At 41.8% G+C, this 24,622-nt stretch overlaps 3 protein-coding genes across 3 annotated transcripts in view; all 3 read right to left on the reverse strand.

Moving 5' to 3' along the window:
• LOC126059966 (lysosomal acid lipase/cholesteryl ester hydrolase-like) overlaps positions 1 to 24,622 on the reverse strand; it is a 136,187-nt gene that overhangs the window by 108,465 nt on the left and 3,100 nt on the right. The window lies entirely within an intron of this gene.
• LOC126059963 (lysosomal acid lipase/cholesteryl ester hydrolase-like) overlaps positions 1 to 24,622 on the reverse strand; it is an 89,332-nt gene that overhangs the window by 61,610 nt on the left and 3,100 nt on the right. The gene's annotated exons all lie outside the window — the stretch shown is intronic.
• LOC126059962 (lysosomal acid lipase/cholesteryl ester hydrolase-like) overlaps positions 1 to 24,622 on the reverse strand; it is a 40,363-nt gene that overhangs the window by 12,641 nt on the left and 3,100 nt on the right. Inside the window, exons 2-6 of the mRNA XM_049856030.1 lie at positions 23,490 to 23,601; positions 16,987 to 17,104; positions 6,176 to 6,374; positions 4,665 to 4,774; positions 2,821 to 2,957 (exon numbers count right to left, since the gene is read on the reverse strand). Of these exons, the coding sequence (XP_049711987.1) occupies positions 2,821 to 2,957; positions 4,665 to 4,774; positions 6,176 to 6,374; positions 16,987 to 17,104; positions 23,490 to 23,600 (675 nt within the window). The 5' untranslated portion in view covers position 23,601. The remainder of the gene's footprint in view (positions 1 to 2,820; positions 2,958 to 4,664; positions 4,775 to 6,175; positions 6,375 to 16,986; positions 17,105 to 23,489; positions 23,602 to 24,622) is intronic.

The following is a 24,622-nucleotide window of genomic DNA, read 5'->3' on the forward strand; positions in this document are numbered from 1 at the left end:
AAAAGTTTAAACGCCTACAAAGGCAGGCATGTCAGTATACATGAGTAAAGCTGTCAACGGAACATGTCACACTACCCAGGCCTGTGATTAGGGAGTGTTGAGCAGTGTGGAGGAACTGGAAAGCTTATGCTTAGCCTAACGTGTGCAGCAGCTGTTTGCTATGGCCTATCGCTATCCCGTAGGATTGCAGTGCACAGCTTCTTCTTTCTTTTTTTCCTAAAATTATTAGTCATCAAATTTTAATGATAAATATCCCACTTTTCTAATGGTGCAACATTTAAATTTTAAACATTGTATGGGCTGTATTCAGCACTCTACTAGGCAACTGTGGCCCCCCTATAGACAGCCTGTGTTACCTGTCAAATCAGTCTTTCATAAGACAATCCATTATGATCTAAAGACAGACAGCAGGTCTAATTTTCCTCTTCTCTGGACTAGTTGGGGAGAACAAGGAAGTCAACACAGTAGGTAGAAAAGGTCATGCAACATAAAAAGGCATCATTTTTAGAAGTCCTGGCTTTGAGTTTACATAAGGTCACACGGGATAGTTGCACATGTATTTGAGGCTGTCCACTAAAATAAAAAAAAAAAAATTTTTTTTTTCTTTACTAAGATCAAGTTAATAGGATGATGCATCAGTGACCTAAGTCACAATAAATCAAACTTTCCTTTTGACTGCCAAAGGACACACAATTGACTCTGTACTGAGGCACTGCTACGCAAATACTAACGCGGTAAATGCCCCTGAGAACTACATCAAGGCAGGGCCGCGTATACAGATAAAGAAAAATTCATCTCACACATATACAGGCCCACCACGTCAGCTTTGGGTTCTTTATAATTTACACATTTGTACTTTGAGAAAGGATTAGAGGGCATACTCAACTTTCATGGCAGTAACACGTCAGAGCAACTGATCAAAGGTTTTATGAACATTTGCACATTCACTTTGTCACTCTCCCGGATGCTACAGAACAGTTATCTGGAACAGCGGGTCCCCAGTACCAATCGGTTTAGCCTACATCAGACTCACGTAGGGTGCTCTGTAAAAACACAGACCCTTGGGCCCTACTCCAGATTTAACAAAACGCCATCTCCAAGGGCAGGGGGTAGGATTTTATGTTTTTACAAAGCCATTAAATCAGAATCTCCGAGGACTGGGGCACATCAGAATTCTGACTGTTACGGAGGTCCTCCAGAGTGGGGGAGCAGATTGTTCAGAAACTGCTGGTACGAGTTTAAACTGGTGAAGCCACATTGAAAGGCAGAATGTATGAAACTAAAAATGCACATTCCCTACGATGCACCACTTTCACCTTCCCATATCCACTCTAGGGAAATAAAAAAAGGGCACAAGGAGGCTACATTGACACTGACACAGCAACAGCAAATTAGCAACAGCCTCAGTGCCCACCATAGGAGGCTGCTGAAATAAACAGTAGTTCCTGTTAATGGGAAACTTACTACGAAGCAGTTAAAAAGCACGTGTTAGAAGATTCCGTATTAACATGATAGCTCTGCAAGAGTGAAAAATATAATCTGCAGGGCGATATACATAGTAGGGTACTGTTTACATTAAAACAAAACAAAACAATATATTTGCTAACTGCAAGGTCAGCGGTTCAAAACCACCAGCAGCTCCACAAGAGAAAGATGTGGTAGTCTGCTCCTGTAGAGATTTACTGCCTTGGAAACCCTGCTGGGTCGATATGAGTTGGAATCAACTGACAGCAGTGGGTAGAATTTGGGTACATACGTATGTGTGTAAATTCACGAGGACTACAGAAAAACACCCCAAAATGAACACTATGCTTAATCTGGGGTGGGGGGAGACTAGGAGAAGGTTTGATAGTTGAGGGGTACTTTATTTGTAATCTTTGAATTGTTTATAATGAAAATTGATATATCTATTACCCAAGTTATCGAAAATAAATTTGGTTAGAGGTGGCTACATCTTATCTGCATGTTCTGGTCACTGGTACACAGCGTCCCACCTTGTGTGAGAGTCAGGTTCTGAGGTCACAGTATAGTCCATATTCCCCCTGAAAGCCTTTTAAATAGCCCATGTGATATGTTATACCTGATTTTGTGTGTATATATCCCCATACACAATTACATGTATAAAGTTATATACGCGTGTTTTATACACTACACATTTATTTATATACATATACACACATACATACATAAACACATGTACACATGCGTGCGTGTATATTATGTATATGAATAAATGCAAATTTTGTGTAAAACATATACAACATATGCATAATGAACCATGTGGCATCAGCTGGCTCTAAATTCCCCCTCATGAAAGCTGTTCCTTCCTTGAATACAGCTTGGGGGTCTCACAGCTTTAGAGCCATGCCCTGCAGAAGTTACTGGCTGTGTTTAATAATAGCAGTGTCTGTACATCCTCCATGTGGCTAGGGATGGGCATGTAGGAAGATCAGATTTCCAGTCTCTCATCTCCTGCCTACTCAGTGCACATGCTCACTATGTGGAAAAAGGGCAACTTTGAGAACTTAAATTATTTTCTCCCAGACTTCCTTGTGCTCTCTTTGTGTGATGGGTGGAAAGTTAACTGGCATTTGACTGCGATGTGGCTCCTGTGTACGTGGACGACACACCTTCCCACCTCCCCAAGACCTGGAAGCAGGAGTGAAGGGGGAAAGGAAAATCTAGAGAGAGGTGAAACCCCATTGTTCCACTGACAGCAAAACACAGGAGAGGAAGGCACAGGTTCTCCTCTCACTGGCCAGTTTTTCAGGTTTGAAAAGGAAATTTGTGGGGAGAAGGGTGGAAGGGGGATCCAAATACCTTAAAGACCAAGTCTGGAATTTGTGCTAATTTGATTAGAGGGCTAGTAGCAAACTGGAGTGAAACCACAGGAGCCAGGGCAAAAAACATTTTAATCCTTTTGGCCAGCTCAGGGATCCGTGAAAATGCTATAAAACCTGTGGAAACAAAAAGAAGATAATAGGAATCCCATCTCCTGAGATTTCTTTCTTGGAAAAAGCAAGGGTGGTCCTTCTTGTTACCCCATAGTCTGAAAACCATGCAAGTCACGCTGAGGTAAAGAGGCAAAACACTTGAAATGGTACCTTCTGAACTTCTATGTACGAAAACACTGAATTTGATTAAACTACTTAATCAAGTATTTGTTAAGGGCTTGTTTCAAACCTCAACCTAGTTGTGCACTGGAAGAAATCCAGGCTGTGAGAACCAGATCTTCTCTGTTCCTTTAGCAATGTGAATTGTGCAAAGGTAAGACTGCATTCCCAACAGCTCCACTCATGTCTACTACCCCTCTCCTCCTCCCTAAGACCCACTTACACATGCATTCAATTAATCATCAATGGCTCAAAAGGAACATTTAGGATCTCCTAGTTTTAGGAAACGCTGGTGGCATAGCGGTAAGAGGTATGCTGTTAACCAAAAGGTCAACAGTTCAAATCACCAGGTGCTCCTTGGAAACCCTACGCGACAGTTCTACTCTTTCCTGTAGGGTTGTTATGAGTCGCAATCGACTCTACGGCAACGTGTAGCAGTAGCTTTAAAATATATTTTATCTTCCTTTCAGGTCACTTCCTGCCTTAAACTTGGCCCCACACAGGTGGACAAGTCATGGAAGGAATATCAATGAAGAAGAAAACTTAATTTTGTTCAGGAGAAATGAACGTGTGTCCAAGCTGCTTTTGGTTTAGCCTCTCAAATCAGCAGAGTGTTTGATGGCAGTAAAACCTCAAAACCCACTGCTGTTGAGTTGATTCCGACTCACAGTGACCCTATACAACAGAGTAGAACCGCCCTATAGAGGTTCCAAAGAGCACCTGGTGGATTTGAACTGCTGACCTTTTGCTTAGTAGCCATAGCACTTAACCACTACACCACCAGGGTTTCCAATGGTAGTAAGGGTGAGGTAATTTATCTATATACACACACACCATATATATTCAGACACTTAAAAGACCCAAACATTCATGCATTTGATATAGCAATTCTCCTTCCAGTAATTTATTCTAAGGAGACCTTACGACACGAGCATAAAGGCATTAGTTAGAGCAAACACTAAAAGGGAGAATTAACTAAACGATGGGACAGGACCCTAACCCCTTATCAGAAACCCTTATTTGGTAAAATTGTGAGCAATTTTTATTTTCTTTGAAACTTTGCTAAATTTTCTAGATTTCTTTACAATGAACACACATTACTTTTATAATCAGCATAAATGTAAATATGGATATATTTTTTAAAAACTTTTTAAATAAAGTATAACCTGGCATCCTTGTAGCTAGTTTTATTCCACTTAACTTTAAAAGTCAATGTATTTTCTTGTTTAAAGTCTCTAAAGTTAAAACATCTTGTTTTCCATCGTCTCACATCCCCATATTGCTTAACTAGGAAAATATATAATAGAATGTGGTTTACATTCATTCCTTCAATTTCAAGAGAATCATCTACCATGTTTATTCATTAATATTAAAGTCTAAATTTCCAGAGAAAACCAACTATTACACCAGAATTCCTTGTCCTATTCATTATTTCTGCTTGACATTAAAAAAAGAAATTTGAATTAACGTTTCTTTTAACTTCACTTTTTATGAGCAAATGCAAACTTGGCAATAAAGATATCAGATCAACTTTCAATCTTTATTACATACCTATAGTGGCGCCTTGAGAATGACCCAGATAATACAACTGTTCTTGGCCAGTTTTATTCAGAATGAAGTTAATTGAAGCCGGTAGGTCATAATTTGCCATCTCATCAAAACTGTAATCAAAACAAGGAATCTTTCATTGGATTATTACATACAAATAGAACAGTAAACAAGTAAGAAGTGTGCAGTCTGATGAATTATGACAAATTGAACACATGTGGGTGAAGCAACCCTGAGCTCAGGAAACAGAACATTACTGAAATTCCAGAAGCCCTCTTGATTCCCTTCCTGTCATGTTCCCAAAGAGAACTATTACCCTTTGGTTTTTCACATCACAAATTAGTTTTATCAGTTTTTGAGCTCTTCTATAAATGCGATTGTACAGTATATACGTGTGTGTGTGTATATATATATTTATTGTTTTTAGGTACCGTCGAGTCGGTTCTGACTCACAGTGACCCTACTATATTCAACAGAATGAACACTGCCTGGTCCTACGCCATCCTCACAATCATTACTATGTTTGAGCCCAGTGTTGCAGCCACTGCATCATATATATGTGTATACACACACACACACATACACACATGGTATATATTCTTCTGTATCTGGCTTCATCCATGTTGGATAAATCACACTTTATTTATCCTTTCCATTGCTGACGGGCATTAGGGTAATTTCCAATTCTTCACTATCACAAATAGTGTTACAATAAACATTCTTGTACGTGTCTTTTGGCAAAAGCTTTCATTCTTGTGTTTCATGTCTTTAGTCAGGCACTGCCTTGACAAATGGGAAGCAAGTCTGGAAGAATCCATAGTGTGTACCTGCTCTAATATTCGGTACCGGACACAGAGCTTGGAACCCATGCAGATGTATGAGTGTGCATGTGTATGTGTTTGTCATCAGGGGATTGGATAAGTCAACTGTTACTGGGCATTCACCATGTCTCAGGCACTATGTACAAGGCTCTTTCCATGTATCCTCTCCCTTAATACCCCCAATAACCTGATGATGTAGGTGTTTATTATCCCCATTTTACAAATAAGGAACTGAGGAACAAATGAACATTATGTCACATGTTCAATGTCACACAGTTCTTAACTGGCAGGGCCAGAAGTAAGAGACAGGAGAGGAGAATTTCAGAGTTGAGAATTTCTGAAAGAAGAAAAGTGAAAATTTGAAGTACATGTGTATGTAGGAGGGGGGGAAGGTTATGGGACAAAACCTGCCCAGCAGCTCCCAAACCTCCACAAATGCCAAAGTAACTCAAAAATTACTCAATTCCCAATAGAATCTAGTTCTTATAATGTAACCACTTACTTAAAATTTCCCCTACCACTATTCATTCAATTCAATTCCTAATGAGGTTTAAAACCCTTCAAGAAATATCATTTTCCCTCTCCTATGATCTCAGAGTTACTCATCTACCTGCCGCCACAGCTGGAATTCTCATGTGTCTGCAATAAAAGGATTAAGGAAATAGAACCAAGCTGTTACCAATTCAAATATACCTGAAGGCCCAGAATTCTTCCTGAGACACCGAGAGGGTTTTGTGTTTCCGAGACCAGGTATTTCCCCTGCTGTTCCCCATCCAGACATCAAAACCGGCATCTGCAAGGATGAAGCCTAGGCTGTTGTTGGCAAGGTTTGTGATCCAGTTACTGGCATCCGCAAGCAAGCCATGCTGTAGATACACAACTTGTTTGGGGCCTGTAAAACATACACGTTTAGGAGTCAGCAGCACCACGCTTCAACAAAACATGATACGTTACTACACTGATAATTCATATAAGATTCCACCACATATAATGAAACAGAAACAAATTAAAATACTGGCCAATGTACTCCTATAAAACATCAGTAAAGAATTTCTTTAAACACTGCTGGCAGGGTAATATTGAAATTAGACCAATTTTTCATGTCTAGTAACAAGACACACTGGCTTAGGCATCAAAGAAAAAAAATTAATATATTTTCACAATAACTTTCAAAATGTTTCTGCAATTTGCTCTAGTAATTTCATTTCTCACAAAGTACCCTAACAAAACAAACCAAAAGAAAGAAAAGATCACACACACACAAATTCATAAACAAAAACATGAATCTGTTTTTTCTTCATCTGTACCTGGGACACTGTGATGTGGCGGAAATAACATATACTTAGGAGCCAAAGAAGGAGCCCTGAAGGTGCAGTGGTTAAGTGCTCCGCTGCTAACAGAAAGGTCAGTGGTTTGAACTCACCAGTGCTCCGCAGGAAGAAGATGTGGCAGTCTGCTTCCATAAATATTACAGCCTTGGAAACCCTATAGGATAGTTCTACCCTGTAGGAGCCCTGGTGGCACAGTGGTTAAGCATTTGGCTGCTAACAGATAGGTTGGTGATTTGAACCCATCAGCCGTTCCATGAGTGAAAGATGTGGCAGTCTGCCCCTGTAAAGATTTACAGCCTTGGAAATCCTATAGGGAAGTACCTCTCTGTCCTACAGGGTCATTATGAGTCAGACTTGATTCGATGGCAATGTTTTTTGTTGTTGTTGTTGTTAGGAGCCAAAGAAACCTGTGCTCAGGTGGTTTACATAGGGCTGAAATCTTCAGTCATTCATTAAATAAGCATTTATTGAGCACCAACTATGTGCCAGGATTCTTCTCAGCACTGAGGATACACCAGAGAATAAAAGCAGGAGGGAAAAAATTCCGCCCTCATGAAGCTGATGTTATACAACCATGAGCTTTAGAGTCAGACAAACCTGAGTGCGTAGATCACAGGGAGAGAGCAAAGCAGTCCAGTGTATGTGGAAGAAGAAGGGGCGGGACTGGGGTGAACAAACCAAAAACCAAACAAACCAATTCATTGCTACCTTACAGGACACAGTAGAACTGCCCCATAGGGTTTCCAAGGAGCGGCTGGTACATTCGAACTGCTGATCTTTTAGTTGGTAGCTGAGTTCTTAATCACTGCACTACCAGGGCTCCAACCATTTGTTAGGACATCTTTAATAGGGGAGTGGAAACCAAAGGCACTTTTTCTCTAATCCTTCTTGTTTGCTTGGGTTCCCCAACTCCTCACTTCAAGCTGAATATAAAAGCTCAGTGAATAACATATATAAAAGATGGCACCGGTGGGATGAGCAGATGGGGAAGACAGAGTGAATCTGTATGCTTCAAAAAGCTAAAATTTGGAGGATTTGGAGCTAAGAACTTCAGGGAGTATTGCAGACAACATTGTTTTCTCATGGCAAATGCCAGCGGGTGAGGGAAGAGGTTCACTGAGAAAGGTAAATGCTATGGCCTGACAAATGGCATGGCCTTAATTAATCATCCTGAGGCCAGTCAGCTCTGTCCTATCACAACATCCATTCTTTGAAGACTTCTTCTAAAAACCTGGTGTATTTTAAACAGTGTTGTTGTTGTTGCGTGCCGTCGAGCCGATTCTGACTTGAAGCGACCCTATGGGACAGAGTGGAGCTGCCCCACAGGGTTTCGTAGGCTGTAGTCTTTACTGAAGCAGGCTGGCATACCTTTCTCCTACAGAGCTGCTGGTGGGTTTCAACAGCTGACCTTTAGGTTAGCAGCCAGGCGCTTAATCATTGCACCACCAGCGCTCCTTCTAAGCGGTGTACTAGAGAAAAAAAAAATCAATCAAGGGATTCAAAACACGTTACGTTTTGTGTAAACCTTTATTGCTGTCTACTTTGTTATTAGCCACTCCACTAGGTGCTGGGGACACAAAGATGAGTAACCCACACTCCACACCCCAAAGAACTCCATTCTAGTGGAAGTGCAGACACATATTTACCTTCTAGCCCAGCACGGAAAATGCCAGACCACCACCTAGGAAAGCCCAGAGGAAAGAGAAAGTCATTCCGCCAAAGGGAGAAATATATCTGGGTATTTAGTAGGTAAGAGACAGGCTTTTCCCAAAAAGAATCCTAGGGAAGAAACAGGAGCCCACAGACCTGAGGCTACGCCCCAGGCCTCCACAGGGTTGGACCCCAGAGCACACATTAAAAAGGTCCCTGCATGAATGTGATGCTCAGCCAGGTTGGGGAACCGCAGGTAAGAAGTTCATTGCCTTATCTAACCTGGGGGTGGAGGAATATGAAAGACTTTGTGGAGGGTTTATCCTTCCAGGCTGGGCTAATTTTATGAACAAAAGGGTCCCTCAGACGAAGGAGATGAAGTAGATATCACCCACTGGGCCTCCGGGACCAGTGACTCCATTAAGCACGATGGGTCACCAACAAACAAAATATTACCAAATCTTGGGGTGGAAAACCTTTAAAAAGTGGGTGCTAAAGTGCCTGCTCCTTTCCTCTGCATAGAGTGCATATGAGAGAGTGCCAGAATAGATAAGGGCACTGGAAAGAGACCAAACCCCCGTCTGTGGCTACCACCAAGTGGAAAAAAGAAAGGTACATCGTAGTTCTTTCACATCCCACCACCAAGTGAGGATTTAAGGATTTGCTGGAAAAAGAAGTTGCTCTTTGGGATGGTTAAACCTACTGCCATTCACATCTTCCAGTGAATTGTTTTCATCAGATTTCTTTTCAACTCGCTGCTGAGAGAAGCTGACTGAAATGATTGCTAGCTATTATCGGGCACCTATTTTTTTTTTTTTATAAGCTCTAGATGCTGAAAGTGCTCTACAGTGCCGCAAATCCTATGAAGTTGGTTGAACTAGAACTAGTAAGTGAGGGAATTGGGATTTGAACTCAGGTATGTCTGAACCCAAGATCATGCCCTTAACCACTCTGTTATGGGGAAAGGTGAACAAGAGAGAAGTCATTCTGGAACATACAGAAGTTCCTCAGAGAACGATAAGCCAAAGGGGCAAGCTATTTTGGAGGGATTTGGACCAGGAACTTGAAATCAAGTAATACCTAGTAGATGGAAGAGATAAGGCTAGGAGGCAAGGATACCAAACTCAACCTTGCCCACTAAGGCAGTTCTCAGGACCAGCCCATTCAGTATCTCCAGCACCTTGAGGTCTGATTTGTCTGAGCAACAAACCAACAAGACGGGGACGAGGGCTGCCTTCCCAGCTCATGCCCTAGAGCTGGCTTGTTTATCCCAAACTGGCTCTAGGAGGGTTGGGGACTGAGGGCAAGGCCTAAAAGGTCCATTTCTTGGCCCAAAGGAGGGAAGTAGCCTCATCAAGATCAGGTAGTAACACAGAACCGGTAAAGATCTCAGTGATGTCCTGTCACAATGCTACCCCACTTGATAAGGCCCAAATGTGGGTAGAAGCGAGGTAGGCATTACTCAAGCTCTGAAACTGAAACTGCTGAGCTCACAGTCCCACAGAAGGAAGATGACTGGGCGGGTAGGGAAGTTCCTCCTGCTTCCCAGAATCTTGGCCTTCTTGGCCAGCTCATTGTGTCTGAACTGGCTTCCACTACACTCTAAAGGGCGGTGAGAAACCAGCTGAGGTCCAGGGGAAAACCCCAAAGAATAGCAAGCAGTGGGTCAAGAGTCAAGACAAAAAGAATGGTGTTAGCAACAGACAGACCTTGGCTCTTACCAAGACACCTGCTATAAAGCCTTGTAGGAGTTACACAGCCTCTCTAAAGTACAGATGTCTTTTCCTAAAGTGGAGATGATAACAGTATAGTGCCTGATACACAGTAAAAGCTCAAGAAATAATATTGTTGTTGTTGTTAGCTGCCATCAAGTCAATCCTTACTCATGGTAACTCCATGTACAAGGGAACAAAACACTATCTGGTCCTGCACCATGCCCATGATCTGTTGCAGATCAGACCATTGTGATCAACAGAGTTTTCACTGGCAGGTGTTTTGGGAAGTAGATCACCAGGCCTCCCTTCCTAGCCTGTCTCAGTTTGGAAGCTCCACTGAAACCTGTTCAGCATCAACATGCAAGCTTCCACTGACAGACAGGTGGTGACTGTGCATGAGGTGCACTGGCTGGAAATCAAGCCCAAGTCTCCCACATGGAAGGAGATAACTCTACCAGTGAACCACCAATGCCCTCCAAGAAAGAACACCCGTTGTCGTCAAGTTGATTCCGACTGATAGCGATCCTACCAGACAGAGCAGAACTGGCCCATAAGGTTTCCAAAGATCAGCGTGTGGATCTGAACTGCTGACCTTTTGGTTAGCAGCCAAGCTCTTAACCACTGTACCACCAGGGCTCCCCAAGAAATAACAGCCACTGCCTTTCTGCTCTCCCTCCCCTTCTTGGCCACCACAAGCCTCTCCTTAGCTTGCACTATGGCATCTTGAGTTCACAGAACTATACAGTGGGCAAAATATTGGGAAATTATCTAGCTCTGGTCCAAAACGCTCACTTTATAGGAGGGAACAGAGCAGTCCACAGAAGGGAGGTGCCTGGAGGCAGACGCCCAGCCACAGATGATATCCTCATGACCTGTCCCCCACACATGGCCCTTTCTACATTTCTGACTTTAGCACTTCTGCCCTCCGTAAACAAATCCTGACATAAGCACCTTCCTCCTTTCCTTAGAGTTTAGAACACATTCCCGTCATGGGGGACTGGATGCTGAGGAAGCAGACATCAGAGACCATGGGCAAATCCATTCCGATATTTAAAAAAAAAGAATAGCAACAACAGCTTCCATTTATACTGGGATGCACAGGCCTTATTTCATCTAATCCTCACGACAACCTATGAAGTAGAAAGTTTTATTCTTCTCATTTAACAGATGGGAAAAATAACACTTAGGTTAATAAATTTCCAAGGTCACATGGCTGGTTAAAGCAGTAGAGCTGAAATTTACACCAAAGGCTGGCACTGTCAGCATGCTCACACTTCACCACAGGCCAAACCGCCTCTAATCTCACCCACCACTGGAAACCCTCAAGTTGGGTTTGTGGGTGCCTCTTGGCCCAGGAGTAGGGAAATCTTAACCCAATGTGGCCTTGAGCAAGGAACACAATAAACTGTCAATGCTTTGCTCAACCCAGTCTCAGGAGGCTGCAGGGCTATAGGTGCATTCTCAGATAAAATCAAACACAGAGCTTGAGGGATTATCAAATAAATGAGTCAGAAAAGGCTTCTGTCCTCGCAGAGCTCGTGGTCTCATGGGAAAGACAGAGGTTACACACATCATCATCTACATAATAAGCTATTGTTTATTGTCTTAACTGCTATGAAGGAAGCTCACAGGAACTATGAGAATACATAGCCAGGGGCTTGCACTCGTTAGTGTGAGTGGCCAGGGAAACGCTCCCTGAAGAAGTGGTGTTTAAGCTGAGGACAGAGGAGGAGTAAGAGTGGTTAACCAGAAGGAAGGGAAGCTACACTGGAGGCTGGGGAGAGGGGGGTGTGCAGGGCAAGCATCTCTTCCTTCCCACCCTGTCTCTGCTCCAGCCCCAACCTTTAAAAAGAGAAGATAAATTGTACAGTTGACACTGACTTATGTTGCTAGTCTAGGCAAAGGGTCTCAATGCAATCCCCTACAAAGCCCACCATCAGAGCACCAAGGGAGCCTGGACGTAAGCTCAGTTAACTTAGTCACCAAACTCAGGCACTGATTAATGAACTCACATCTGCTCAGTGCCACCTGGGAGGCAAGGAATTACATCCCAGCTTACCAAGGCCAATGTGTGGCTTGTGAGAACACTGTTATTTAGACAAGAAGCGGTTTCTTTAGAAAAATGACATGAAAGACAAGAACAGAAGCCAGTCAGAATCCTAAAACAAACAAAGCAAAACACAAGACAGGCCAATGACTTTTCCTTCCAAAGACTTAGCTCACAAACCATCTTTTGAATTTTCAATTATTGCCCAAAAAGTTCAATGGGCAGCCCCTGGGGAATCTTTACTAAGGCTATAGCTCAAAAGTCCATTTCTGCATGTCAGAGGCAGTTATTCCAGGTCTTCATACCCCAAAATACCCCCTTGACCCCTAAGGCCATCAGACTGTCTTTCGTATCATTTCTCAGACACAAATGTGTCACGCCTGGTGCTTGATTTAATGACTGGACAATTTCTAGTTGGGCAAGGAGTAAATCTGCCTGGTGGGTGCTGCTGTTTTATATATTTTAGGCAAGTAAACCCAAGGCTAATGTGTATTTTCTCATCTTAGTCACATCAAATATTGACTTTCATGAGACCAACTTGTCCAACAGGCATCACATAACGCTGCAGCTCCAATTGAAACAACCCATCTGGAGTCAAACTGGCCGGGCCACTATCCTTGGACCTCAGGCAAATCCCTTTCCCTCTTTGAGCCTGGCTGTCTCACTCAGTAAAATGAGGGTGCTGGTCTAGAACACAGGTTTCCAAACCCAAGGATTTTATCTTGGAATCACCGAGGGAATGTGTTAAAAATACAAGTTCTCCAAATGGCTGGCCAGACAGGGATCTGAGATCCTTCTAGCACTAACATCCCATGACTCTGAAATAAGGCTGAGCAGATGAAAACAAAACTACTTCCCTATAAATGATTGATTTTTTAATTCCTTTTGCCCTTGAGGAGCTAGGGCAAAGCAGAGGTACCTCAACAGCTGATAGAAAAGACTACTTAACATTGAGGAAACGCTTGGACGCCATAGCTTGCCACGTGCTTCTTAAACATGCCTTGTGAGCTATCTAGTTAGCAGAAGTTTGACCACAAATAGGCAACTCACTGTCTAAATCACACGGCTCACCTCTGGGTCCAGAAACTCTAAAACTATGTATAAAATGTGTGTGCATGCATGTATCTATTTTATTTTGCTGGGGAGAATTCTGGTCCACTGCCTTTGTCAGGTTGAGAACCCCTGATTCTGAAAAGTGCCCTGACAAAACCAAGCACAGGGCAGAGTGCTGGTGGTTGCTCCAAGGGTTCCAAAAGTGACAAGACATAGCCTCTGCCTTCAAAGAATTGCTGCAGGGAGGGGTGGTAGGAGGGAGAAGTATACAAATGAGTCAACCCCAAGGCAGAATAAGAGAAACAACTCAAGAGGGGTGTTAGCAACCAAGGCATTTGGGAGTTCAGAGGAAGGGTGTGGTTCCTTCTCGCTCAAGTAATGAGGGGGAGACGGCCTGATGTAAGCTGGGCCTGGGAAGGCTAGAAAGAATTGTATTTCAAAAAAGGATAGACAAGTGAGGATGGTGGGCAGGGTGAGCATCATTCCAGAGATATGTCACCAGCTGAGGTCCCAGGAGAGTTTAGCAAAGAGGAAATGATTCATTTGGATTCAGGAATGCCAGAGAGTAGCCCCTCAATACTTACTCATTTAACAGGCCCAATTTCACCTATACCATTTGTAATTTGGCTATGGCACCCAATGCAGGTGATAAATGATACATGTTTCTTAGATAATGGGTAAACACAGCTCGTAACCACTCCTCCAAAATCTGGTGAGAGGGTATTCTTACCCCATTTTACAGATGGGGTCAACAGAGACTTTATAGCCTGTAACTGTAATCAGACATCTGGGGAATCATGATGGTCTTTGCACATATCCGTGGTGAACTTCAAAGGTCTGCTATTGTACGGAACGGGGGAGAATGGTATACGGAACAGCCTGAATGACAGAATATTAAATAAAGATGTGTATCTTCATTCATCAGGCCCCTGAAGCTTGTTGAATGGCAGAATCACATGATTACGTCTGGGCTTGGAGAAGCTTAAGCAGGCAAAACCATATAGGATGAATGAGAACAGGGAGGCTGGCAGAGAGAAAAACAGGTGGTAGAGCTTCTAACAGAACACAGGCAGGGGAGTTAGACGGCCCATTCCTCTGTTCATAAAAAGCCTCCAAGTGAGGTTATGAATACTGTCAGAGAAGCCTTCTGCAACAGGACTAAAAAATGTTCATCACATGGCTTTAAATTGGAGTTCCATGTTCAATATGATACAGAAAAATGAGTAATGTTTTCATGCATCTTGTAATTGTCCTGTAAATAGTAGAGATGTACGGCATTTTTGTGTGTGTTAAAAGCATTGATTTCAGAAATTATAGGCAGATTGATTTCTCATACTCCTGTTTAGAAATTCTCTTTTTCTAATATACAGGGCTCCTCAAAAATGGAAATGGCTTAAGCCTCTCTCAGTTCTGAGTTTATTTCAAGAGCCCAGTTAAAGGTTAACAAGAGCCTAAGCTAGGGGGAGGGCCTGGGAAAGCAAGGAAGAGAGGGACAGAAGCTGCATGGTCTGAGCAGCAAGGAGAGGACTTCACAAAGCTACTTGGGGATAAGAGTCAAGGATGATTCTGCAGTTTCCAGTCTAGGTCATTAGGAGGCTAATTGCACTATTAATAGAGGGAAAAGTTAGGGAGGGTGTGGGTAGGACGAGAAGATGAGTTCCACATTGGGTTGTGGGTTGTTTTCATTTGTCATTAAATGGGCCAAAGTACCACTACCAGCAACACAATACAGATCCTCATTCCCAAGCTCTGCCCCAGACCATGGAAACAAGCCATCGAAGAAGCACTAAGGCAGACTTTAGGAAAAATCACAAATTCCTTTAGCTAACTGAGTCACTCATATAAGAAGTTTCCTTCAAAACTCCCCTCCGAGCTTAGCTCATAGCAGGTGTATATGAAATTGGTATACACGGATTACTCTTAAAAAAAAAAAAAAAAAAAAGGAAGGGAACCAAGACGGTATGCTCACTCTGGCATAAAATGTTTTGCATGTTTTACACAGAAGAAAAACTAGAAGCCCTTATGCAACTCACCACTCATTTTGTAACATGTTATAAGAAGGAATCTTAATAGCATGTCTATGTGCAAGAGTTAGAAATTAAATTTCAAGAACTCCATTGGCTCTCTTAGCCACTTAAGGATTATTAAAAACCCTATCAAAGCTAGAATTTATGTGATAAGAGAAAATAGGTATATCAGATTAAGGAAAAGCAAATCAGAGAGTGATACGGAGCTCACATTAACACAGGTTTTTAAGTTTGCTTTCAAACTGATGGCAGTGGGTTTGGGTTTCAATACTTTGGGAAGGAAATGGGGCAAAAGAAGACCCTTAAAAGGCCCTTATAAAATTTTAACTGAAGAATAAATATTTAGCCAATTACCTTAAATCTCAATTTTCCAAGGAAAGTTTCTAGAAACAAAGTGTTTAAAAATAAGCTACATCTGGAGAGATGACTGAATAAGGATCAGATCTTTACTCTGACACCTCTTTAACAATTTCAAGTAGCCTGTCTAGAAATTGCTGAATCTGCACTGGAAACCAGTTTTGTTTGAATTCCAACATGAGGGAGAAAAAAAAAAAAATGTATACAGTGAAAACTGTGAGGGCCAGAACTCCGTGGAACTGCCTTGCTTTTCTGGGTCTTGCAAGTTTTCACCTTTGACAGTACAATCACTTTTCTATAGCTTACTATTTAGTGAAAAATATTTCATTTTCCTTCTCTGACAGGCTTCTGCCTTACACAAGTTTTGGCTTTAGCAGGTTTTACTGTGCATGTATGTGTATTTTTTTTTTTTAAAGTCAAAGCTACAAGAACTTTCATCTATTCCTAGTGAGAGTATTATCAGGACAAGCTCATATAGAAAGCAATTTAACAATATCTATGAAAATCACAAATGATCTGTCCCAAAAATTCTATTGCTGGAAATACACCTTATAAATAAATTTGAACACATCTAAGGTTAAGTACTGAACTATATTTGCGAGAAGGCTGTCCATTAATAGGGCACTTTCTAAATAAACCAAGATATAGCTATATAGTAGAATACTGTGTATCTCTAGAAATCAATGTTAAAGCACTCGATGTATTATATGGAAGGATCTACAAGACAACGTGGAAAAAATCAAGGAATAAAACAGGGTGCATTATAGGCCACATTTTGTATAAACAGGGAGGGATGGGAAAATAAGAATTTATGTTTATATTTGCTTTTATATACATAAGGAGATTCTGGAAGGAAATATAAGAAATTGAGGAGACTGAGAATGAGACAGGAGAGAGGTATTTTACTGTGTCTTTTTATTCTCTTTGATTTCTAAACTAAACAAGTACATTACCTATTTATAAAACTGAACATATTTTCAAATAGCAAAAGCTATCTAACTAAATGTTCAAAACATTCCATTAAATAAGATGCTTCCTTGTAACAAAGAAAGCAGAGGTTTTAGCATAACTTCAAACAATCTGACCTTAGAATCTTTAAGCAAAACATGAAATTAGATGACTCTTGTCCTTACTTCTTTAAAGAAAAAGTATTATTATATGCCTTGCATGAAAACAAAACTTTTAGTACTTTGGTCTATAAATAATCCCATTTCAATGTCTTCAAGTTAAATGTGAACTTGGTAATGGCCATAAAAGCCAGCTGAATTCCAGGAATGCGGTAATTTTTAAGAGCTTTCCTGGCTCCCCACAGAAAACACCATACCTTTATCAGAGTGGTTCTGCCTCCCGTGAGGGATTCGCTGAAGGCAAAGAATGTATCCATCTTCGGTCTCAACTAGGTGCTCCTCACTAGGGAATCCCCAGTGAGAGATAATTTCACTCTGTGGAAATAAAGAACAGTGGAAATTGTATGAACAGAATCTGACAAGATCTCCCACATTAACGAGCAAAGGAGAAAACAAAATGTCAATGACATTCTCCAAACTTTAAGAAATCAATCGTGTTACTGAAATTTTAGTCTGCTAAATCTAGTAGACAACACCCATTACAAAGGTAAATCCTCTACTTGTTTTACCCAGATGTTACCCACTGGTGTTTTATCATTCTAGCATGTGTTATACCAACCTAAACCCAACCCAACCCATTGCCGTCAAGTAGATTCTGACTCATAGAGATCGTAGAGAACACAGCAGAACTGACTCATAGGGTTTCCACAGAACGGCTAGTGGATTCAAACTGCTGACCTTTTGGTGCAGACTGGGAGATGGAAGGTAAAGTGATAGAAGTGGAGACCATGGGCATTTGGACCACGTCCTCATGCAACTTACTTGTGCCTTCAGGTCCTGCTCAAGCCTGATCCTGTATATTACCTCCATTTTTTGTTTTTTTTTTTTAAATGATGGAGTGCTGCTGTGCACATCCAACTTTATAACTCTGTGGGTCAAACAACACCCAGTTCATGATGGGCAGGTCATGCTGCATAGTGGCTTGGTGTCCCATGGTTAAGTGTTCAGTCTCTACTAAGGCCCAGTAACAAGCCAAAGCTGTTTCTCAAAAGGAGAGTAGTTATCTGCAAAGGACGGTAGAGCTTTGCTCCAAAATCCTAGGGGTCTGCACTGTGGTTCACCAATAGAGGCCTGCCAAAGACTCCAAACAGCATTTCTGTCTGCCACTGACACTTCAAGCACCATTACATCAGCCAGATCATATTGCCCAAGGGGCAGAGCAGCTTGCACGGCAGCCTGAACCTGTTGCAGAGCCTTCTCTTGTTCTGGGCGCCTCCAAAATCAGCAGCTTTTCGAGTCACTTGATAAATAGGCCAAAGTAGCACACCCAAATAAGAGACCCATTGTCTCCAAAATCCAAAGAGGCCCACTAGGTGTTGTACCTCCTTTTTAGTTGTGGGAGGGGCCGGATGCAATAACTTATTCTTCATTTTAGAAGGAATACTGTGACAAGCCCCACACCACTGGACCCCTAGAAATTTCACTGAGGTGGAAGGCGCCCGACTTTTTGTGAGATTAATTTCCCAGCCTCTAGCATGCAAATGTTTTACCAGTAAGTCCAGAGTCACTGACACTTCTTCCTTACTAGTTCCAGCCAGCATAATGTCATCAATGCATCAGAGTAATGGACCAGTGTGACGTTTCCTAAGAGGCAAAGGTAATCAAGGTCCCTGCAGACTAAATTATGACACAGGACTGGAGAGTTGATTTACCACTGAGGTAGGCAACTGAAGGTGTATTGCCAGCCTCGACAGCGAAAGGCAAAGGGCTTCTGGTGGTCCTTTGAGGCAGCAATGGAGAAAAATACATTAGGCTAGATCAATAGCTGCATAGCAGGTGCCAGGAGATGTATTATTTGTTCAGGCAATGAAAGCACATCTGGAACAGCAGCTGGAAGTGGAATCACCATGTGGTTAAGTTTTCAATAATCCACTATAATTCTCCAAGATCCATCTGTTTTTTGCACAGGCCACATAGGCGAGTTGAATGCAGATGTGGTGGGAATCACCACCCCTGTATCCTTCAAGTCCTTGATGGTGGCAATAATGTGTGCAATCTCTCCAGGAATATGGTATTGCTTTTGGTTTAATATTTTCCTAAGTCGGGGCAGTTCTAATGGCTTCCACTTGGCTTTTCCTACCATAATAGCCCTTACTCCACTTGTCAGAGATCCAATGTGGGAGTTCTGCCAATTGCTGAGTATATCTATTCCAATTATGCTTTACTGAACTGGAGAAATCACTACAGGATGGGTTCAGGGACCCACTGGAAATACCATAAGACAGACATGAGCTAAAACTCCATTAATAACCTGACTTCTATATGCTCCACTCTGACTGGTAGGCCACAGTGACATTTTGGGTCTCCTGCAATTAGTGTCAGTTCAGAACCAGTATCCAGTAATTCCCAAAAAGTCTGATTATTTTCTTTTCCCCAATGAACAGTCACTCTCTAAAAGTTCATAGATCCCTTTGAGGAAGGCTGAGAGAAAGATTAACAGTATAAGTTTTTGGCAGTGTACTGGTGTCCTTCCTCAAGGGGACCCAGTCTCCCCTTCATTCAAGGGGTTGTGAGTCTTTAAACTCGCTCAAGTCTGGGAACTGACTGAGGGGCCATGACCCTCTATTCTGACGATTTGAGTTAGACCGCTGTTTATTTGACCTAGAATTCATCTGCTTGCACAAATCAAGTAAATATTTAGTAGATTTCTTATGACTCAGTAGCCAACGTCATACATCCATACGAGTCAGATTATTCTGATTACTGCTTTGACTGTGCTGTCCATTACAGTAACCATGCCCATTTTGTCTTTGTCAGTTGAGTGCTGCCACTTGGCCCCTACCACCATGGCGTCTAACCAGTCCCATTGTAGTTAGGTGTCTTAATTCAGCTCGGGCAGTTCCCACTGTCAAATCTCATTTACATAAAAGAGCAGTCTTCACGGATGCTGGGACTCCCTTCACATATTTTTCCTCACCATTGTGGTAAAAGGTGTGTCTTCTGGGCACTCCATGTGTGGGTCTGTGGGTCTAACCTGAAAAATCCACTCTAGCATGCCAATTTCCCTAAGCCTTTAGATACTTTTTCTACAGTATACTTCAACTTGATTTCGTGTAGGCCACTGCATAATCCATGCTTCAGCAACCCAACCAAAGAAACTATTAGATCCTTTCCTAACTTCGAGCTGAAACGTTGAATAAAGAATATGTGCTTAGTGGGCCCATATCAATAAACTCAGAATGATCTATCTTTATGTTCTTTGCACCATTATCCCACACCCTTAATAGCCATTCCCACACATATTCCCCAGGTTTCTGGTTGTACATATTAGAAAAGTCAAACAGTTCTTTCGGAGTGTAGCATACCTCTTCCTGGGTCACACTTTATACTTCACCTTTTGGGGCTCACTGGGATTTAAGTCTAGTTATAGGTCTAGAAGCCAAAATCAGTTGTGGGGAAATGTTTTGAGAACAATGAGCATCATTTCATAAAGCATCTGTCCCAGGCAATGACTCAGAAAAAGGCTCTTCAGATGCAGCTGTGTTAATCTCATTAGATGGGGTTGAAGGGGCTAATGATTTTACTGGGGACAGTGGTTTAGCAGACAAAAATGTAGTAATCTCTTCAGATGGGAGTGAGAGGGCTGGTTCCGTTGGCAGGAGTCTTTCAATGGAATTTACTGGCTCAGTGTCTCCAGTTTGCTGATTATCTGCCCATACGTCCCCATCCCAAGTTTCAAGATCCCATTTCTTCCCAGTCAATGCCCTCCTTTAACTTCAGACACCTCTCGAGGTTGGCAGTTGAGTTGGCATTGTAATTCAGCCACTTTTATGATAAGACTCTGGGTTTGATTTTCGGCAATATCAGCTCTGTTACTACAATAAGGATTTCTTTCAAGGCACAAATGGAAACTCTGAGGTCATTTCTGTGGCACTTGAGCTTTGACTCTGAAGTCCTGAGCTCATCTTTTTCTTTCACCACTTTGTCTAGCGAAAGTAGGACCACACAGCCAGCTTCCTTATACTTCTTATTATGACAAAATTGTAGAAAGGTATCACACATGCAATCACCCAGAGCCTCACCTTTCACCAATACCTGATCTATTGGTGGTGATATTGTGCATATCTGTATTGCCACCTCACACTGTGGATTAGGAGTAGCCTCTTTACTACTGGGAGCCCTGGTGACACAGTGGTTTAGAGCCTGGCTGCTAACCAAAAGGTTGGCACTTTGAATCCACCAGCCGTTCCTTGTAAATCCTACAGGGGCAGCTCTACTCTGTCCCCCTCGGTCACCATGAGTCAGAATCAATTCAACGGCAACAGGTTTTTTTTTTTTTTTTGGTTTTCTTTACTACTGGAGACAAAGTCATCAACATCTTTAAGACTAACCAGACTTGAGAATCAATTTAGAAAACTCATCTTTACAATTCTGTTTGTCTAGAACCACTCTCAATACCAAATGTCTTAGGCTGAGTTCTCTAGAGTAGCAAAACCAGTAAAGCATATAAGTACATACATATAGAAAGATTTATATCAAGGAAATGGCTCAGGTGGTTGTAGAGGCTGGAACACCCCAAGTCAGTGGGTCAGCATAGAGGCTTCTCCAGATTCACATAGCCACAGGGGCTGATGAACCCAAGATCAGCAAGTCAAAGAGCAGGGCTCTTGTTCACAGCTGCAAAGATTGTCGAGTCCCCAAAACAGGAGGTCAGATGAACAGGAGCCAGCTGCAGGATCCAGAATAAGCAAAAGCCCAGGAGCCTTGCCAGAATGTCCACTTATATTTGATGCAGGCCACATAAAAAAAAAAAAAAAAACCCAAGGAAAATCCCTTTCAACTGATTGGCTACTCACAGCAGATTCCTTCATGGAGGCGATCACATTATATCAAATCTCATCATGGAAGTGATCACAACATCATACCACTGCCAAACCACTGAGAATCACAGCCCAGCCAAGTTGATACACAACCTTAACCGTCACACTCAGTGACACAATCAGCTACTAACCAGAAGGCTGACAATTTGATTCCTCCCAACAGAGATGCAGAAGAAAGGCCTAATGATCTACTTCCATAAGATTAAAACCAAACCCTTACTGAGTCGATTCCAATGCATGGTGATCCCATGTGTTACAGAGTAGAACTGTTCCATAGGGTTTTCTTGGCTGTAAAACTTTATGGCAGAAGATCTCCAGGACCTTCTTCTGTGGTGCTACTGGGTGGGTCTGTAGGCTGATAGCCGAGCATAAACCATTTGTACCACCTTTGGTTTCCAAAAGATTACAGCCACTGAAAACCCTCTTGAGGCACAGTTCTACTCTGAAACACATGGGGTCACCATGAGTTGAAATCGACTTGACAGCAATGGGTTTGGTATTGGTTTTTTGGTATTGGTAAATAAAGCATAAAAAACATTAATGGGTTTTTATCAGTGGACTGACAAAATTACACTAGAATGTCAAGGTGGAGTTGAAGAAAAAGATGATAAAAATAGTGAATTATGATCAAATTTACTTCTCCATAAGGAAAGATTCCTCAGGCAATTCTTAATAAATAATTCAGTGGGATATGGATAATTTAATTATTCAGGAAATTTAAAGTAAAGAAGTGCTCACTGTCCTCCCTGCCACAAATACTTGAAAGGTTTAATTTTTTAAAAAATTCCTACTGGAAGGAGTAAAAAAAAAAAAAAAAAAGGGAGGAAGAGGAAGATAAAAGATTTGGGACAAGAAAAATAACTTAACCTTAAGATCCTGATATCGACTCTTCAATTGGTCATGACATCTTCAAAGCTGCTATTTTTAAAATATAATCTGTATTTTCCCACCACGTATGCCAATGTAAGGCGTTTCCAATTTTTATTGTTTACTTAAAATTACTAATTTTGAAATGTCTTAATTAATCAAGATGTTATTTTTGCTTATTTGTTCTAAAGACATTTTTTTCAGATGCTTTGAATTTTGTTTTGACCTGTGTTTCCCTGATAGTCACTATCGACGTTTAATGTGATCTAAAACGAGGACTCGGTACATTCATGCAATGTTTTGACACTTCTTTACTGCTCTTCAAAACAAATTCAGTGTGACTTAAAAATGAAACCAATTAATAAAAATTATTATTTATTTTATTAAGGAGTATATAGTTTTAACAGTAAAATAGGATTTGTGAAATACACATTTAAACCAGTTGCCATCGAGTCAATTCTAACCCATGGTGACCACATGTGTGTCAGAGTAGAACTGTGCTCTATAGGGTTTTTGATGGGTGATTTTTCACAAGCAAATCGCCAGGCCTTTCTTCCTAGGTGCCACATGGTAGACTCCAACCTCCAACCTTTTGGTTAGCTGTCAAAATGTTAACCAGTTGCACCAACCGGGAACTCCTGAAATACACATTACCTGGTAGGAAAAGTCTAGCGAACTCAATCTAAGATTCGGGGAAAGTGAAAAGTATATGGGATAGAAAGACACCAGAGTTTGTGACTTATTTTGGGACATATAACTGGATTTAAGAAAATAATAATTAACATTGTCACAAAGCCAAAAACCAAATCTATTGCCATCGAGTCGATTCTGACTCATAGTGACCCTAAAGGATAGAGTATAACTGCCTCATAGTTCCCAAGGAGCGCCTGGTGGATTTGAACTGCCAACCTTTGGGTTAGCAGCCATAGCACTTAACCACTATGACACCAGGGTTTCCATATATTGCCATAAACCAGGTACATTTTAAAAGCAAGTGACTCTGAGAAACTTACCACATTCATGTTGACTTCAGGGTCCACAGGTGTCCACTTCCCTCTGGGCCCGTCCGAATGCACAGTCCCAAGGGCCAAACAGACCACCAACCCCAAGAGCCGCATTTTCATTCTGTGTAAAACGGTCGGTCTATTGTTAATTGCCCCAGTTTCACTACTCAAAAATATGTTGGCAGATTAATGCTCCCATGAAAAGTTCTGAACATGTTTAGGCCAAGTAAAAGTTAGGTGAAGGGCAAGTATGCAACAAACGACTCTATTATCTAGAAGCAAGAAAATGAAAAATTCCTTTTTACTAGGAACCAGCCCTCCCCTCCCCTCGGTTAACATGTGACCTTTGCAACACAACACACCCACTCACTTCCCCGCCACAAGGTTAAAAAAAAAACGAGTTCCCAGAGAAGTAACAGAATTTCAGGAAGACTCAGAAGAAGACACAAGTGAGCAAACGGGAAGATCCACAAAATTCCAGTCTGTTAAGCTCCCACTTCTTCCCCTCTACTTGTGATTTAAACGTTAAAAAAAAATAAAAATAAAAAATTGCCATTGAGTCAATTTGAACTTACAGGGACACCGAGTGTGTCAGAGTAGAATTATGCCCCACAGGGTTTTCAATAGCTGATTTTTCAGGAGTAAATTGCCAGGCCTTTCTTTCGAAAGCAACTCTGCGTGGGCCTGGAGATTTGTACCACCCACGGGCTTCAATGTAATCATTAAGTCTGGCCAATATTAGCTCTTGCCTTGTACTGGCTACTCCGTTCTGTTCTTGCCCCCAAATTACACATCAGGATTCAAATGTGTCACCCAAGGAAAAAAACAGACATAAAACGGAGCCTGCAAGATAAACTGAGGGTAGAAGAACGTCCGTTTTTTCTTCTGAAACCTCCCAACCATTAACAAAAAACAGTTTCTGGCAGCGATGGTCAGAAACACCAGATTTATCAGTGTAGAAAGGACCTTGGGAGTGAATACCCCAACGACCTCCAGCTAAATGCGAAGTGAGCTGACTTTCCCACAGACACCTAAATGGTTAGAGGCAAAGCTGGCACTAGAGCCCAGGCCTCATACTTACTTACTTTACTTTACTTACTTACTTTACTTACTTATTTTAAGTAAATCTACTCACTTAGAAA

Source organism: Elephas maximus, chromosome 16 (genome assembly GCF_024166365.1).
Source record: "Elephas maximus indicus isolate mEleMax1 chromosome 16, mEleMax1 primary haplotype, whole genome shotgun sequence".
Taxonomy (NCBI): Eukaryota; Metazoa; Chordata; class Mammalia; order Proboscidea; family Elephantidae; genus Elephas; species Elephas maximus.